We start from the raw sequence: 17,757 nt of genomic DNA on the forward strand, positions 1-17,757 counted from the left end.
CAACAATGACTGGTCAGTCAGAAGGTCGTCCCACCCTAAAATATATCCTGCTTTCTCCTCTATTTTACTGAAAATTGGACCATAATTTACCAAATGAACATTATGCTGGCTTGAAGGCTTGAAACCAACAATTGAGACCATAAACCCATTCGGAAAGTGTTTACTTATATAATAAATCAAGTGAGAAAAAGGGTTCTCATCCAATCATACAATCTGACATCTTTTTGTAGACCTCAAAATTTCAATCAAGTTTTCTGACGTGCTTGCAAAACTAATGAGATTCCCATCAACCTTAGCTGCACTTTCTGTCTAATGCTAATTAGCAAGTGTTAACATGCTAAGATGGTAAAAAAGGTAAAAACCTGCTTAGCACCAGCGTGTTAGCATGCTGACTTAAGCATTTAACTCAATGAACTACTGTGTAAGCATGGCTATAAACTTGTATTAATAAACTGTCTGTACAAAAGAACTAATAAATAAAATCCATCTGGAAATTCCTGGTGTGAATGTAACATCAAGTTGTTAAGTTTTTGAACAAAAAAAACACTGTAAGGATTTTACTAAAGTAGCTCCAAAAAGTGTCAATTTAGTCAGCAAGTTTTGCAACCACCTGCTAATTCTTTACCCAACATATTTTCAAACATTTAGATTTTGACATTTTCAGTATGTTGCAGTTGGCACATGTGTTTCAAATAGCTAGAGGGACTTTTAAATTGCAAGGAAAGACAAGGAGATTCAGCCAAAAGCAAACTGGTTATACAACTAGACGAGAGACAAGTTGTTATGGACAAACTTCAAACCTCCAATGTGCGAATCTTGATGAATCTTTATTCCTGTAACCACATCCAACAGTGATGCCACTTATCCCAACGTAATATACATTTGAAATGAAGATACCAAGACCCTCTAAGTAACATTTTTTTGTCTGTGCTCCATGTGGTTGGCAAATCAATTCAACAGATTCAACAGAAGCTCTACAATCTGTTGCAGCCAATACACTTTCAGATCAGCAAATCTCAATCTTAATTTTATTTCCATTACAGCAACTTGTTTACTTTTTGGATTTATGATCTCTCTCTGTGTCTCTGTGTCTCTCTGTCCGTTTCTCTCTCTCTCTCTTCGTCTGTCTGTCTGTCTCTCTCTACCCTCCCTCTCTGTCTCTGTCTGTCTGTCTGTCTGTCTGTTTAGCCTGTGTGTACATGTGGCAGTTGTTAATCAACGCTCTTGTGTCATTAAAGAGACTAACATCACTACAGAGTATATCAGTGTGTGTGTGTTCAGTGCAGCTCAGAAATCTTGTTGCTCCGTACACAGCCCAACATGCATCCTATGTTTAACCCCACAGGTATCCCACAATCCACTGGGCTCCAATCTGCCCTGCACAGCATGTATGCACTATGCAGTCTACTCCCATGAATAAAACACAGGTATGCATAGGCCTATACATAAAGACATTGAACACGCACAGCACAGTATTGCTCTAATACACACACACAGGCTCCAACAGTGTGATGATGTAATCAGAGATGATAAGAGTATTGCATTAGGACACGAAGATCCTAAATGGACTCATGAGAGCAATCAAAGCCACCGCTGTTTTCCTAATTGGAAAAATGAATATCAATTCATCATAATGGTGAGAGGAGTGGCGATGGATAAACCTTCACACTGTGCCAGCGGTGTGTGATTTGTGTGAGTGTTTCACAGCAGACAGACGGGAGAAAGCTGCTCTTCTGATGTAAAGCTGAAAACATTCACCTGTATGTATAATGACACCCGGGGGTGCGAAGAGCATGATTAGCACTGTTCCATAAATAGAGTCAGTCTCCAATTGCACTCCCACAGCCCCCCCCCTCGCTCCCGCTCTCCGTCTCTCTGCAGGTGTGTGTGCGCCATGATTAACTCTGCATGCAGACGGAAACAGAAGGTTTCCATGAAAGCTGAATTTTCCAAAGTGCACTCAAAAAGTTTACTTGTAGAGCAGCCAGGGGTAAAACTGTGGGGAATAGAGGGACTTTTTTATACTAAGTAATAAAGTTCTGCTTAACCTTTATAGTTTAATCATTACTGGCAGTAATGTGATTGAAGCACCTAATTTTACACCTACTTTCTAAAGTAACCTATGGTGTTCCTTATGCTGGCCACACACCAGAGGATAATTGAGTCTGATTCACTTCTCCACATTCGAGGCTGGTCCAAACAGATTGCCTGCCTAAATGATCCTGCAGTGTGAGGGGTTTACAAATATTATCATCATGTTAGTGACTGGATCTGAATCTCCTCATTTTCTTGAGTGAGTAAAAAGAATTGTCACTTCAGTCAGCTTTCATTTTGTAAAGTTATACATTTTTATGACAGCCATCATTTAATGATGAAATTACCTAATAACTTTCAGTCACCAATATGCCCTTCAAAATGCGTTGTCTGTCTTTACCAAAACAGTGATTGAGACTTTTTAAAATGCTTCACCTGACGTGACTCTGACTTGTTCGAGATCAGTCACTCATTGTTACTGTGTGTATGCATGTGTGTGTGTGCGTCTGTGTGTGCCCCTTGTGTCGTCATTAGCTGAGAACAAAGCCCTGAAGTAAAGATAAGTAAGTAAGTAAATAAAGATAAGAAGTAAGATGGCCATAAGGTAATCCAAGTCTAAATGCAATCATTGTCGGACTGAGAGACATGACAGTAGACGACAGACTTGATAAGAAGGGTTGTGTGTGTGTGGGTATGTGCACTTGCATGCGTGTGTGTGTGTGTGTAAGAGGGGAGTCATGAACCTTATTTACCTCAAGCCAAGACATCGATGCTGATTATTTGCCGCAGCAGCTGAAAAAAAGACACAAAAGAGGTGGTTTTAAAATGACATCCATCACACTTCCATCAGAAGACATTACTACGAGTCAGTTATTATGAGGTGCACTGACAGAAAATGTTCCGCATTAAGGGAAAATGAGAAGGACTGGTACCGTCTCATATGACAAGATGAACAGAGTCTGAATAGAAACTTTCTGTTATTGCTCACTGACAAATGAATCATCCATCACTTCACTATCTGCAGAGATTTCTGGCATTTTCCTGCCCAAACCAGAATCACATTAAACCTTTACTTTATAGTTTGTGCTAAAAAAAAACAATCACGTTGAACATAAGAGAAAATACAAAATAAGTAGAATAGAGAGTAAGAAGAGGAAAAAGTCCGATAGGGTGACAAATAAAAACTGAACATTAATGAGGGCTAAAAAGTATTCATATGAATCATCGACACCACCTGGCATTACCATGTACTCAGTGATCTATCAGCATGCCAGAGGCACCACAGAGGCTAAAAAGTTTGTTCTTTTAGCCAGAAAACTACATGATGAAGCACTTCTATTACTTTGATGAACTGTGTGCGTGACTTGTTTATTTTCTAGTCACGCACACGGAATGCTCACCAAACACGGGAGGCAGCAGTAGAAACAAAATTCGATACAATAAAACTGAAATTATTACAGAAACTCGACAGCAGGGACAAAATGTGTTGTCTCGTCTTCAAATTCAATTGGAGGACATAGAAAACCTGAAGAATTGGGGAGAACAACTGTAAATAAAATGGTAAATGCAGAGCTTTTAATCTGATTCACAATATCTTACATTCAGGATCTTAGCTGCCATTGAGGACACCGAGGAACCTGGCGGGAGTTTACATTCGACATTGGTGAATATTTTAGGCTGATAACAGAACTCAATGTGTTAAATTTTGGGTAATTTTAGGACAATAAATAAATAAACAATTCCCTATTTCATCACCATGATTTTATTCCAGGCAGTCTGCAGAGGCGAGTTAAAACTGTGTATCTTCAAAGTGGTGAATTTTTCAGATAAACGGACCATCAAACAAACCGTCAAAAAATCCAATGAAATAGGCTGAAAGCAGGACTGGGGTTTCAGACACTTTGGAAATACATTTTTTTTGTACAGCACAGAGACCCTAAGGTTGTAAAATGTAGTATACAGACAATATAACTTAAGTGGGACATAATTGTTGGTGTTGTTGGTCAGCTTTTTGTGTGGAGGACGGACCTTGACGATGTTCAAACACTCTCAAAAGGGTTTGAGGGTTCAGCGTTGTGCTTAAGGAAAATTGAACACGCAGGAGGAGCTGCGGTTTGAACTGAGGTTACAGAGGTACTCCAGTGTGTAAGACGGACTGCTCCTTTAATGCACACAGCCAACAACATCTTCTGCTCCAGTATTTGTTGTGTTGATATATTAACACTTAACACTGGATATTTGTGTTGTGTTACAGCTCTCATGTGGTTACTCCACTCTGCAGTCCAAATCTGACTTTATGTCTGTCAATTACAGCCATTAGTAGCTCAAGGGGACATGGTATAAAGAGCTGAACCACAGATTTGTGTGCGAGGAGTTGGTTTTATCAGCTCTAAATCCTGCTGGTTGTCAAAAAGAGTCAGTGAAGGTCATGGATTATTAAACTTCCCTTTGGCAATAATATTCCATTAAATTTGTTTTGGCACAAATATAATAAAACACAACGTGGAAACCTTGACAGCGAATGTTTTATTCATGCTTAGCACCCCTAACTGTCAACTACATTAAGCTATAAGACATCTTCAGATTTACACCTCTGCTCTCTGTGCTGCCTTCAATTGTCTTCATGTTTTCAAAGGTTAGGATTTTCACACCTTTACTTTCCACTCTCATCCCTCAGCATTAGGGCAGCAACTATTACTTTCTTTATCGATCAATCTGCTGATTATTGTATCAATTAGACCACATTGCAGCGCCTAAAGATATTTAGCTGACGATCATGTACGACAAAGAAAAGCATAACATCTTCACATGGTGAAACCAGCAAATGTTTAACATTAAAAAAATGACGAAAACAAGACAATGTTCTAAATCATCGAATCATTGATTCATGTCTACCAGACATCTGTTGCTAACTTATAATATCAATCATAATATCTGCCTCTTTCTCTGCTACTGTATGGTCTCCAAAAATACAACTCACTGTTGTTCCTGATAATGACACAAAATCTCAAACAAAGTGTATAAAGGACGTACAGATCACACAAACCTGAGACTGTTCAAACAGACAGTTTACATTCACCATCGGGATTATGTCAGGAGCAATAAACAAAGTCAGGAGACAGTATTTTAGAGCAAACTGTGGGAACAGAACGGAGGCCTGTGTTCCTGTGCACTTTATCTAATTTATAAAACAGATCCAAATATTAGTGCAAGTTTAAGAATCTGGTATAAAGAGTTCATACACATATTTGTCTTGAACCTCCAGATGTTTCTGACCTCTGCTCTCAGACTTGTGATATCCTCAGATGAGCTGTTTACCTAGATCTCCTGCTATTTTCTACTCCCTGCCGTCTTTTAAGCTGCCAGTCATGCCTCATCAGATCTGCTTGTCACATAGTCAAATAGCTTCAGAAACACCCCCCACACACACGCACACACACACACACACACACACCTGAGAGGAATCAGGGTTTGAGATTCTCTTTTAATCTCTTTTTTCCTTTCATATGTAACTATTTCTGACACTTTTTACACAATCAACCAAGTGCAATACTATGAATGTCTTCCAGGAGACACACTGTGCCCTTCAGTCTCAGTTATACAGTCAGATCTATCAGTTTTGTGTGACGGTGTGTTTGTTGGTTCCTTAAACAGTCCTGTAGTACATAGCTTTTTGTCTTTGCTGCTAATCACTTTCCTGCTGCTGCTTTATCCAAACATGCGTGTCTCCATGGAAAAGCAGCCAGTGCAGCTCACCAAACCAAACCGTAAACAGGACCTGCTGTTCACATGATGGAAGCAGATACAAGCCTGCACATTCAACATTTATTCACATTTGAAATGTGAAATTACCCATGAAATGTGACAAGGATGCAGTGCTCGTGTGCACAAACTTACAAAGTAAAATGGTGGGAAAGTACAGAAAACTAAACTGCATCCAGGTCAAAACAGCCTTTTAATCATAACTGTTATTACATGCAGCACAGAAAATGTTATTTATTTACTAGAACGCTCATGTGATAAGATCTATGTAGGTAAAACTGCATGTATGCTGAAACAAAGGATTAGCGAGCATTAGAGCCTCATCACACGCAATGGTGTGAATGATCCTGTCGCCATTTTAATGAAATTTCACACTTTATAGTCTCTCTTCGATTTCTGGGTACTGAACAAGGAGATATGGACAGAAAGATCTGCCAAAGGGAGCTGTTTTAGATTTCCACTTTAGATGCACTTCAGCCTATAGGTCTAAATGAGGATTTTAATATGAGTGTGATGCTGTAATCCAAAATTCTTCTGTCTGTTCATTTAAAAAAAAAAATTTCTTTATGTGGAATTTGGAGCTCGTGGTGCATGATGGCCTCTGCGTCATGTTTCCCCCTTAGCTCTCTGTTCTGTGTTGGCTCCCTGATATCTGTGGTTTATACAGATATGGTGTGATCTCTGATTTATTATGGCCCATGTCTGATCCCTCTCAGAGCCCTATTTACTGTTTTTAAAATTCCTGTTTCTACATTTATACATTTTGTCCTGTGCCAACTGTGTTCTACCCCATTTTTGTAATCGACTGCAATAATGGCTCCCATTTGTATGCCACAGTACCACATTTAGTACAAAAAAAAATTACTGGACTGGGATCAGGCATTTCATAATCATTCAACATTTATTAAGAGGAGGAAGGTAATTGTGTTAATTCTGGTCTACTTTTCAGTTGCCAGCTGAAGACATAAAACTTTTGTCAGGAGGTCAGATGGAGCAGCGGTCAGAGGTCACACCTACGGCATCCATTAGATGCAACAATATGTAATGAGTTGTTCTTGAACGATCGCTTTAACAAAAGGTAGAAATGTTTTGAAAATATCTTCATTTTCTCATTACAGAGGATAATTCAGAGAAATAATCATGATTCACATTCCTGGTTTAAGCAATTAGGCAAAGACAACGAGTATTAGAGAGACGCTGATCTTTTCATTTTAAAACTGATTAGGTGTCTCTAGTTTCAAAAACCTACAAGCTACAAATGTTTTTTTAAAATCATTTTTAATGAAGCCCCATTGAGAACTATGGGGACAACACACCCTGTGATGGGGTTGGTTGTCACAATGTGTAAGTGTCTTCGATGGTTAATTTGCTGTTAAAATCAGCTGGAGGAGTGGAAGAGTGGTGATGAGCCGTTCACATGCCAGTAAAAAGTGTGACCACAAACCCCGGTCTCCCCTATTTAATGGGCAGTACGTTAGTATACGATTTCGAACACAGCCAGAGTCTGTGGGGGAAACGAATGGGTCATTTACTTCCTGGGATCAGAGAAATAGTGCCTCCCACTTTGCAACTCAACGACAAGTCAGAATATCTGCAGTGAAAAAGGCCCGTTCGAGAAACGTCATATTTAGATGTCATATTTGTGCAGCCTTGTGACAACATCGGCTGGGAGACAAGTCTATTCAAGGGCCTAATTTGCAAGCTCTCAGAGACTAATGAGTGTCCTAATTAGTGCTTCAGAATAGACAGGTGCATTAGGAAGGTCAAGCACCGAAGTCTTCACGACAAAACATGCAAACAGTGCTCAGCTGAAAGACAAATATACAGTATGCTGTAGCTGTTCAGTCATAAGTATCTGGATTATTTTCATCCATCAATCCATCCATTATCTATACTGCTTATCCTTAAGAGTCACGGGGGGGCTGGAGACAATTCCAGCTGACTTTGGGCGAGAGGCGGGGTACACCCTGGACTGGTCGTCAGTCAATCACAGGACTGACACATAGAGACAGACGACCATTCACGCTCACACCTATGGGCGATTTAGAGTCACCTATTAACCTGCATGTCTTTAGACTGTGGGAGAACATGCAAACTCCAGGTTCAAACAGCAGTTCCTCAAAATTTGAAAAGAGTTCACTAAAAAATATTCAGTGCAAATATTTCACATTTTAGAACAGTGGCAGTGAATTTAAAAGTAAAAAGTAATTTAACCATTTTACCATCATTGACTGGCGGCATGATATATTAGATGGTGAGTTGAACCCCACCCCCCCCGCCCCGGCTCAGCAGAGTGTGTAATGATTAACAGTCTGAGCAGCCGTGTCCTCATCTTAAATTATACAATCAGCCATCATAAAGTGAGTACCCAAGGTGTCTTATGATGCCGTCGTTGTGATGACGCACAGCAGGTAGGGTTGTTAAATGTTAAGCTAATAAAGACTCTGTGCAACGTTCAAGTCCTTCACTGCGAAACACACACACACACACACCTCCAGAAATTATTACTATATCATAATCATAGATATGTTTTACGTCTACACAGTATGTTTTCACTGGGATATTGAAGAATATTTTTTCTTACCTAAAGTTAACTAAAAAGACTTGTTGGCACCATGATTTCCCAAAATGTCAAACTACTGCTTTAACAATTTCATCTCTTTATATGCACTAACTGGGATGTGCACTGACCCCCTTCTAACTACAAACTTAATCTGAATTCAGTTTTATGTCCACCATCACCTCTTTCATGCTCATCTCATGGTGTCGCTGTGTACCAAAAATACTCCATGAAAAAGTAGCACCGTATGCTAACTTCAAGTTCAAATAGTTGTTAGACTACAGAGAGGAATGTCTGACCTCCACTGTGGCCAAATATCTTTGCATTTTCTGCCCTCGTTACTGCACTCAGTTACTCACTGAGCTGCAAAACTAAAACAGTCTCACTGATATTAGTCACTGAGGGGCAGGAGCGAGTCAGTCACTCTACGTACAGGTGTGTTTCTCCTCTATTTCTATATTTTCTCTTCCGTTTTGCTGGCTGCTGCAGACTCAGTACAGTTTCATCTCTGCATTTTGTTAAACACAACAGCTATGACAAATAACATCATTCCAACGCATAGAGCCTCAGCCAGCTCTTAAAAACAGTAAATACACTAAACAGAAAAAATGACTGCTGCCATGACAAATAAAGTCTGAATTTCAGTCACCTGACCTGTCAATTAAAGCCCAGGGTTTGTGTTTTTTCAAAACCGCTTCCGTTTCTTCTCACGAGTGATTTCTGAGGAAGTGACAAGACAAATGACATTTTCCTGTCAAATTGCTAGTGAGTCACGCAGAAAGACAAAAGCAGATTTAGATACTGGCTCTGCAAGTGTTTGCAGATCAAACAGTTTCAGATGGTGATGGATGATAAGAGCAGGAGGAGGAGGAGACACTGGCTCAACGCGAGAGCAGAACGCCATCTAATGGACACAGACAGGACGGCCGTGCCTGGTTTTCTGTGACAAAGTTTCCCACCTCAGAGAAACAACGACACAAACCACAACAAAATTGTAACCGCACAATAATGTGACAAAAAATTAACAATGACAATGATTTATCGACCAACTGTATTTTCTAAAAACTTCTTTATTATTATTTTTCCTCATGTTGCTGGTTTGGATCAACAAAGAGCTAAAAAAAAAAAAGAGCAATGGACCCTATAGATCCAAGATGGCAGTTAAAAGAAAACCAAGATTGTGAAATGTTTTCATTAAAATAATGACATATGTAACTTAAATGGCAGTTAAAAAAAAAAAGAGGATGAATGGGGAAAAAACAATCCTGTTTTTCTTCTCACACTTTCCCTTCCCGTTCTGAGTGTATCTGTGTAAAAGAGCTTAGTCTTTCACTCTTCCACTGAGTAAGGGAAAGGGGAGAGAGATACAATGAAAGAAAGAAAAGGATGCAACTATGTCATACAGTCAGTGTCTGCGTGAGTGTGTGTGTGTATGTGTGTGTGTATGTGCGTGTGTGTTATAGAGACAGAATGAAGGAAGCAGATATGAAGGCAGGAAGGAGATAAAGACAGGAGGAGGGAATGCATAAATATTTTGGGGAAATACATTCCATTTTGGTTCGCTCATGAAGCTGAATTACTCCAACAGTTCAACTGTCACAGTGCTGCTTACATTACATTACAATGCAACACAACTGTGACTGGAAATTACCGCGACTGATACTGCTTAACATGTGCAGCACTGATCCTATGATAAACATTACCAGAATCAGAATCAGAATTCCTTTAATAACCCCCAGGGGGAAATTGCTTTTTGTTACACACAGCTCCAAAAGAATAAGAATAAACTTCAAACACAAAAGTAAAAAACATAAATATATAAAAGTATGAGGATATTATACAAAGATCACTGCAAGACAAGCCCATGTGGGTGTACTACAATGATACATGGATACTACAACAAACTTCCATAGACATATTTCACGTTTTTCCAGGAATACCACTGAGGTATTAACGAAATCATGACTTAAAGCAACACAAATACATTATCAAATCCAAATTAAAAAGTTGTCCAAAGTTGATTATTGGGATGAGATGTTACATAAATTAAGAAAATATCTAGCTAAAACTAGTGTTAAGTGTGACTGACAGATTTATGCCCCTATATATAGGGCTAAAAGGATAGTACAAGTCTCCTATAGTAAAATCAGTGATTTTTCTGAATTTTCTTTTTACAGGAGCAAACTGTCATACAGTTTATCGTATTTCCTTTTAGAATAGGAAACACGGACACATTAAAGACATCGGCTCCCTCTTTGAGAGCATCTGAACTAATATCCCAGATTTAAAGTCTGGAGGTAAATTCAAATAATCGTTTTCACTCACCAAAGTGACCGGCCGTCCTCTCTCGCGGGTTGTTTCTTGCAGGAAAATGCCGCTGAAACTGTTTGCGGTGTGAGTCAAGTAATGCTGCCGCAGTTATCGCTGTTTTCCATATTTATTGCTGCGGGTTAGTAACTTAAGTTAGACTTCAAACTCTGCAACATGCACCGCTGCACGCCCGGCCGTCACTGTGACGTCGACGACAGGATCACATGACAGGAAGTGAAGAGGGACGTAAACAGCTTTACTTACCAAACCACGAGTTCTGCTGAATTGGCTTTCAGACATATGAAAACACACACACACACACACACACACACACACTCACACTTGTTTATCATTTATTGAGGTCAAACGGGCTTATCTCAGTTAACATAAATAAAGTTGAAGGTGTTGAAAGTGTCGAGAAGAGAGAACTAGATGTATGAGTAAGTGTCGGCCTTCAAGTGTGATGTGATAATCCTGTTTAATCCTGCAACTATCCAAGACATATACACGTATAATTATATGCATATTTTCCATGTTTATGTCACAGATAATTGCACCTCCTATTGCATTTCCAAGTGAGTCTACAAGTAAAATAAACGTGTCTAATGTGAAAACGTACTGTGCAGCTGTCCAGGATGCCATCATCTAACTTCTGCTTTCGTGTCTCACTAAAACTGATGGACTTACTCTGAAGTAAGGGTTCATTCACACTCACAGATGTTATTCAGATGTCTGGTCATCAAATTTACAGATATTAGACAAATACGTTGGGTCGATGTGCCAGACTTTTGCTTCTATTTATCAAAGGGTCTGAGCAGTGATGTTGCACTCAAATGCAAAGACGGCAAGAGCACACTCTTATCCAGACTTGCATTCATCCTGACCTTCTTGGGTAATCCTCATCATCAAACCCTGCAGACAGCACGTCTTTATCTCTGCAGTCTGAGTCATCTCTCAGGGGAAACTTGACATGTTAAAGTGTGGGTGACAAGACAAAAGACAGAAGGTTTGTGTGTGGGGGGGGGGGCTGTGTGGCTCCTGATCAATCTGTGTCAGGGATCACAGCACCCAAACAATGGTTTAAACAAATCTAAAAACAATGTGTATTGGGAATACTTATTTTATTTTAGAGAAAACACAACTTTGTACTTTACATTTGTCTGACAGTAAGCAGAAGAAGCTGGGATGAACACACAGATTTGAAAACATGGATTAACAGCAATCCCTGAGTGTAAACATGTTGCACTGCAGCAAAATGACTTTGTTGAAATAGTAAGAAAGTAGTCTAATGTGTGTGTGTGTTTTAGTCATCACTTGATAGAGCTGCACGCTAAGAAAATTAGAAATATTGCTTTGCCCCACAGAAACCATTCAGTTAAGTATTACATGTGCCAACATTGTGTGCAGAGTGAAAACTTTTGACTTGTAGTTTGGGATTTATCGTTTATTAAAGGTACTAATAATTTAACTGGCCAGGACTACAGTTTAACAGAGGAGCCAATGTTGGTATTATTTCTAGCTACAACTTCATATGTTACATTCCCTTTTTATATCTCTTCCCTTGTGTAGTTGGCAATCTTTAATGCTTGTAAAATAATGTTTTTTCCTGTTTGTGCTATAAACTATTTCAATCAATGAATTTCTGCATCTGGAAACTGTCTCTGGGGCTTCAAATACAATCTACACTGGAGGTCTGAGGCCGGGAGGACATTATTTATATTATCTGTTGTCTGAATGCACCTAATGTTTGTCCGAATGCACATAATGCATATAATTGTTGATTAAAATGTATGATCTCTGTGTCAGACCCAAAGGAGACAAGCTGACATCATGGTGTTATTGTAGTTATGATTCTAATAAAGATAAAGATAAATATGTGATAATAAATAACATTATACAAATATATTTCATATGCACTGGTACACTCCAATTATCCAAAAATGCATTTACATGCATTTAACATTTATGCACAGTTTCAATACTGGAAATACATCTATCTGTGCTCTGGTGACAACACAAATCTACATATACATGTATGTAATATATCCCCAAATCATTATAGAAACATTAAATGTGCTGTATTCTTATAATGTCTCTTCTGTTACACTTAAAAGTGCAGTTATGAATTCTAAGTGCTTACGAAAACACACATCATCAATTTGAGAAACATGACTTAGACTTTTGTACATTTTAGGCTGATTCTCGTTTCAAAAGAAACTAAAGAGAAAGAGTTAGTGCAACAGTTGCTTAAGCTTCAGAGGCAAAATCAGCAGAATTAAAAGCAGCCAAATAAGCAGCCTGAGAGAAAAACACAAAGTCTGTCTTTTTCTTGTCACTGCTGCCGTGAACGACAGTTCTGTGTTTGTTTTGTCCACAAACATCAGTCACACAGCAGACCGGACACTTCCTGGACTTCAGTGTCCGATGGAGTCTCCTCCATTATTTTGAGTATTGGGCGAACGGCGACTCCTCGCTCATTTTGCCCTAGAGAGATGAAGGGAGACGGTAAAGGGGTTAAAGGGAGCAAAACATATTCATAATAACCTGCAACCAGTGTGGTGTTAAAGTGCATTGGATGTTGCAAACCTAAACAGCAATAAGGCTTCATAACTGTGTGCTGCTTTACATTAGAGATGTATTTGATTGTTTTTTCCTTTATAGGTCAACATCCTGTTCCCTGGTTTATTTTCTGCTTTGTTGCCTCTCTGCAGTGTTGTTGCACAAATTCTAAGCTAAGCTCGAAAGGATAGATGATGAGCTTGAAATTGTAAGGAGGTATTTTAATGAAGGACACACGTTATTCACTTTATGCTTTCCACATATCACAGTATAAAAATGCTCCGAAGTATGCTGAAAACACTTAAAAGGAGCTGGATTAATGGACAAAATCAAGGTTGCCAAGGAGATGCAAAGCAGAAAGAGTGTCAACACTGAAACATAAATAATTGGCCCAATGCATCAGTGGGTGTTTAGTAGTAGTTTTTTTAGTAATAGTTTAATTGTTTTCCAGGAACAGAATCCAAGGACTTGACCTGGGTAACAAACACAAATTGTTGTCCCGACCTTAAAACGTTCATTAGCTCTTGGGCAGTTGCCTTTTAAAATATAGTACATGGTCCTGTCACTTATTAAACCAGCAAGTCATCTGCTCATCATCATCTGCTCTGTTTGCAGAATCAGCCGTTTTGTGTTTGCACCCATATGTTCTGTATATGCTGGAGTACACTCTGTCCTACTCCAACAACGTCCTGGAGGGTTTTTACAGTGGCTACGATTTTATGGCAATAAAGATTTATAGATAGCTGGTAAAAGTAGTTATAATCTATAGAGTGTTTGTTTTTGGAGAGAAATCTCTGTTTTTCAATTCAATTGAGACCTCATGTCTCGTTACTTTTTCTCGACATCTGAAGACACCAGGATGCAGAGAGTGTCTGAATACCTGCTGACGCACCGATGGAGTGTAATGATAAGCTTGATTTTCAGAGGAAAATGCTTAGTCATTACATGCTCACCATACACTGTGAGACTTTTTCACACACTGATAATCCAGTCAGGCTTCCTGTTTGTGTAAATGAGAGAGCAGCAAAGTGCTGCGCTCACTGCTGAGGGGAAAAGGAAGAAAATGACAGGCAGTTAAAAATGTTTTAAATGCCAGCCATTAATTCCCTGTAGTGCAAGACGCTGAACTGCTGCTAGAGTCACACCTTGTTCACATTCTAATAATATGCTACATAATCAGCAGTAAGTTGCTGGTTACAGATGGTTGTCAAACCATCTGAATTTACAGTGTATCATTCTTTGTTCTTAGTCCCGCTTCAATTTATTTATTAGCGTCCATCTTTCTTAGATCTTCATCTAAATGTGTTGCACAAAATGTTCAAGAGTTACAGAATGTCATGTCAAAATATCATGTCTATAAGAATTCAGAAGTTTTAGGAAAATGGCACTGAATGTAAAACAAGTCTACATACATGCTAGCAACTATGAGAGGGTGTAATCAGACATAGCAGCTCTTTGACCTAAATGCTGACATGTTCTCACCATCTTATACAGTTTGTTAGCTTGCTTACATTAACACTAACTAACTGAGCATAATACGGCTGAGGCTGATGTGAATGTCATTAGTTTTATAGGTGTTTGGTTGTAAGCAAATTGTTGGATAAATTGTTTTAAAAGTTTTGATCTGATGATGGTTTTAAATGAAAAGTTAAGGGATCAACCAGGTGTTTGTTACGCTACTAGAATGGCTAAAAACAACTGAATAATCTTTTTCAGTCTCCTCCAAATGAGTTACGAACTCAACTTAACTCAACTAAATTAAAGTCTATGAAAAAATTGAAAATCAGTTTGAAATGAGTTGAAACAGGTTCCTTTTCTCTAACTCACCAATGGCACATCTTCTAGCCTCTCGAAGTTGGACCTTGGTAATCGGATGCATTTAATGGTGGCAACCACCAATACAAGGACGGCGATGATACAGAAGATGCAAATGATGGCTATGAGGCCGGGATTCGCTGCCAAGTCACCGTTTCCCTGTTCATGTGAAAGACCTATGGTTGTGAAAAACACAAATCTTATCACCCAAACCACTTGCCAAACTGCCAACAGAGAAATTGATCAAAATCAATGTGAAATTTACTGAAACCAATATGAGTAGAATTCTGAGCATTCTGTCGCTATGGCAACCAGCTCTGGCAATGTCTCATGGCTGTTTAACCCACCAAGCACCCAGGAAGTGCGCCGGGCTATAATACACAATATACTAATTAGCTAACTGTTAAATTACTGTTAGGCTACTGTTGTGTATTTTACTTGTTTTACTTTTATTGTTGTGAGCTTTGTTAATCAACCAGATCTGAATAAAGGTGCATCTTAATCTTAATCTTAATCTTAATCTTAATTCTCAGTTTCAGTCACAACTGCTACCAGCTAAAACCTCATAGGCCAACTGCTGTCTGTATGTTTAGATGGCTGCATTGCTGTGCACCAACACACATTGATTGTACTTTGAAAAAAACTGCTTATTCTGGAGTCTGTTGGCTTCTTTTAATGATTTTCTCTCCCTAGTGGCCAAGCATTGATGAATGCATCTTTAAAGTAAATAAAAAGTAATGTTTTTTTCAGTGTTGAATGAGACTACACGCACTGACCTAGTTTACTACAAAAAAAACAACTGCAAAGGGGTCATATTGGTGTGATAATGCTGCTGTTTTTCATGTTTTTAGAGGTGTAGATTCTTCGGATTTAATCACTGTTTTCTGATTCGGGATGAAGCCTTCAGCCCTCGGCTCTGACAGCAGTCTAACCTGGGCTGGTTGTGTTCACAGTGGTGGCTGCAGTGACTTTGGGTGATTCTGATACTGCTGGGAGTGTCGACGACGCATGGGAAACCGTCTTGTTGGACGTCTGGTTGGTTGTAGCCTGAAGAGGAGTGGTGAGGTGTGTTTCCTCTGTGCTGTTGGTGGCTTGTGGGGAAGTAGAGGGCGGTGGTGACGATGACACTATTTCTGAAGTGACTTTACTGGTAACCTGGTGTGTTGTTGGAGGCGGTTGTGTGTTCTTTGTGGTTGTCACAGTTGATATACTGGTATTACTGATCGTCACAGAAGAACTGGTGAGGTGTGCAGTATGTGTGGATATCTTTGTTACCTGTGTAGGTGCAGTCGAAGCTGTGTTATCTAAAAAGAAAGAAACAGCATGAAAAATTGCACTCACACCTGATCAAGATAAGGCCAGATTGTTTGGTGGCCTTTTTAAAGAATGATAATTAGCTGATATTTAAGGCATAGCTGGGAATTATGTGGCCTATGCATATACATACACAGTTTTCTGCTCTCGTGTATCACATTTGTCACAAAACTATCCATCCTATTTTTGTAAAAATATATCCAGGACACAGGCAACCTTCGAAAAATCTATAGGCAGTGGTGGCCAGTTAATAGTGGGTGCTCCACCAGCCACAATGCTTAATTTAGAAGAAGCTCAATAAATTAAGATTAGATATTTACAACGATCAGGTTAGGTTTTAATGCTGAAGAATCTGATATTACTTAAAATGAAGCTATACTGTATAAAATTAACCTCATAAATTTGTCTATTTCATATTGTCTTTCTTAATGGGCACTGTTGCAGCCCTGCAATACGCTGTAATTTAACACAGCTCCTTCCTGATTGCACCTTAGCAGCTACTCTGGAGCATTAAATCATATCAATAGAATTGGATATACTACAAATGTTATCTCACTTTTCATAATTAAGAGAGAGAACGATTCAAGAGTTCAAAATTTAGGTCATAAAGGCACAGTTCAGTTTGAGGTTCAGAGGAGCCCGTTGACTCTGCAGCGTGTTGAATAAAGCAGAATTAACAGTCTGACAGGTAATGATTTATCTCCTCTGGTGATGCAGACAAACAGTCAGCCAGCATTGTGTTCGTGTCTGTGTGCACAGAAGTGTTTGCAGAAGTAGTGGACGCCAGTAGGTTTAGCTCAGGATCACTTTCACTGATTAAATATTTGCTTCAGTTTCCACCCAGACGTGACCTTCCCATTTACTTTAACTTCCTCTATGATTTACTAATAGCAGTTCATACCTCACTCTAATAATATTGTACAAAATGCAGAAAAACAATCTTTGACTTGTGTTTTACAACAAAACACATGAATATACTGTATTGCTTGACTATAAATGTTTCTGTGTTTCTACTAGGATGCATGTTGTCCAACTTCTAATGCAATCCTGAGCCCAGAAACTGCTGTTGTTGGCATAAAAACTGTACCAAATACAACGTTTCCGGCACAAACACCTGCACCACAATACAGCTGAACCTCTCCCGCTGCAGGAAGTTTCCAGTTTGCATAACTTTGCATCTTTTTAAGACTTCAGCATAACGTTCAGGCAAATTATCAAACAAATGAAACACATCAGTCTACAAAAGGTAAAAATATGAAATGTTACCTGTACAGACTGTCACTGCAAAGAGGGACACCAGTACAGTGAGGTGCATCGCTGCAGGCATGTTGAGAGAGGAAATGACTGGAGGTCATATCGTCAACATTCAAACACACACATAGACTACATCCTTGACAGCAGGA

The 17,757-nt window shown here is 39.1% G+C and overlaps 2 protein-coding genes across 2 annotated transcripts in view; both read right to left on the reverse strand.

Annotated features, from left to right (window-relative positions):
* Positions 1-9,036, reverse strand: part of LOC139203207 (3',5'-cyclic-AMP phosphodiesterase 4C-like) — a 96,155-nt gene extending 87,119 nt beyond the window's left edge. The window contains exons 1-2 of the mRNA XM_070832889.1: positions 9,011-9,036; positions 2,787-2,826 (exon numbers count right to left, since the gene is read on the reverse strand). Coding sequence (XP_070688990.1) covers positions 2,787-2,801 — 15 coding nt within the window. The 5' untranslated portion in view covers positions 2,802-2,826; positions 9,011-9,036. The remainder of the gene's footprint in view (positions 1-2,786; positions 2,827-9,010) is intronic.
* Positions 9,037-11,779: 2,743 nt separating this feature from the next.
* cist1 (colon, intestine and stomach enriched 1) lies at positions 11,780-17,757 on the reverse strand. Its single transcript, XM_070832550.1, has 4 exons — positions 17,621-17,757; positions 15,973-16,344; positions 15,053-15,216; positions 11,780-13,150 (listed from the first exon to the last, which is right to left on the reverse strand). Exons 1-4 carry the CDS (start codon positions 17,679-17,681, stop codon positions 13,106-13,108), a joined length of 642 nt encoding a protein of 213 aa, XP_070688651.1. The 5' UTR covers positions 17,682-17,757; the 3' UTR covers positions 11,780-13,105.

Source organism: Pempheris klunzingeri, chromosome 6 (assembly GCF_042242105.1).
Source record: "Pempheris klunzingeri isolate RE-2024b chromosome 6, fPemKlu1.hap1, whole genome shotgun sequence".
NCBI classification, from domain to species: Eukaryota; Metazoa; Chordata; class Actinopteri; order Acropomatiformes; family Pempheridae; genus Pempheris; species Pempheris klunzingeri.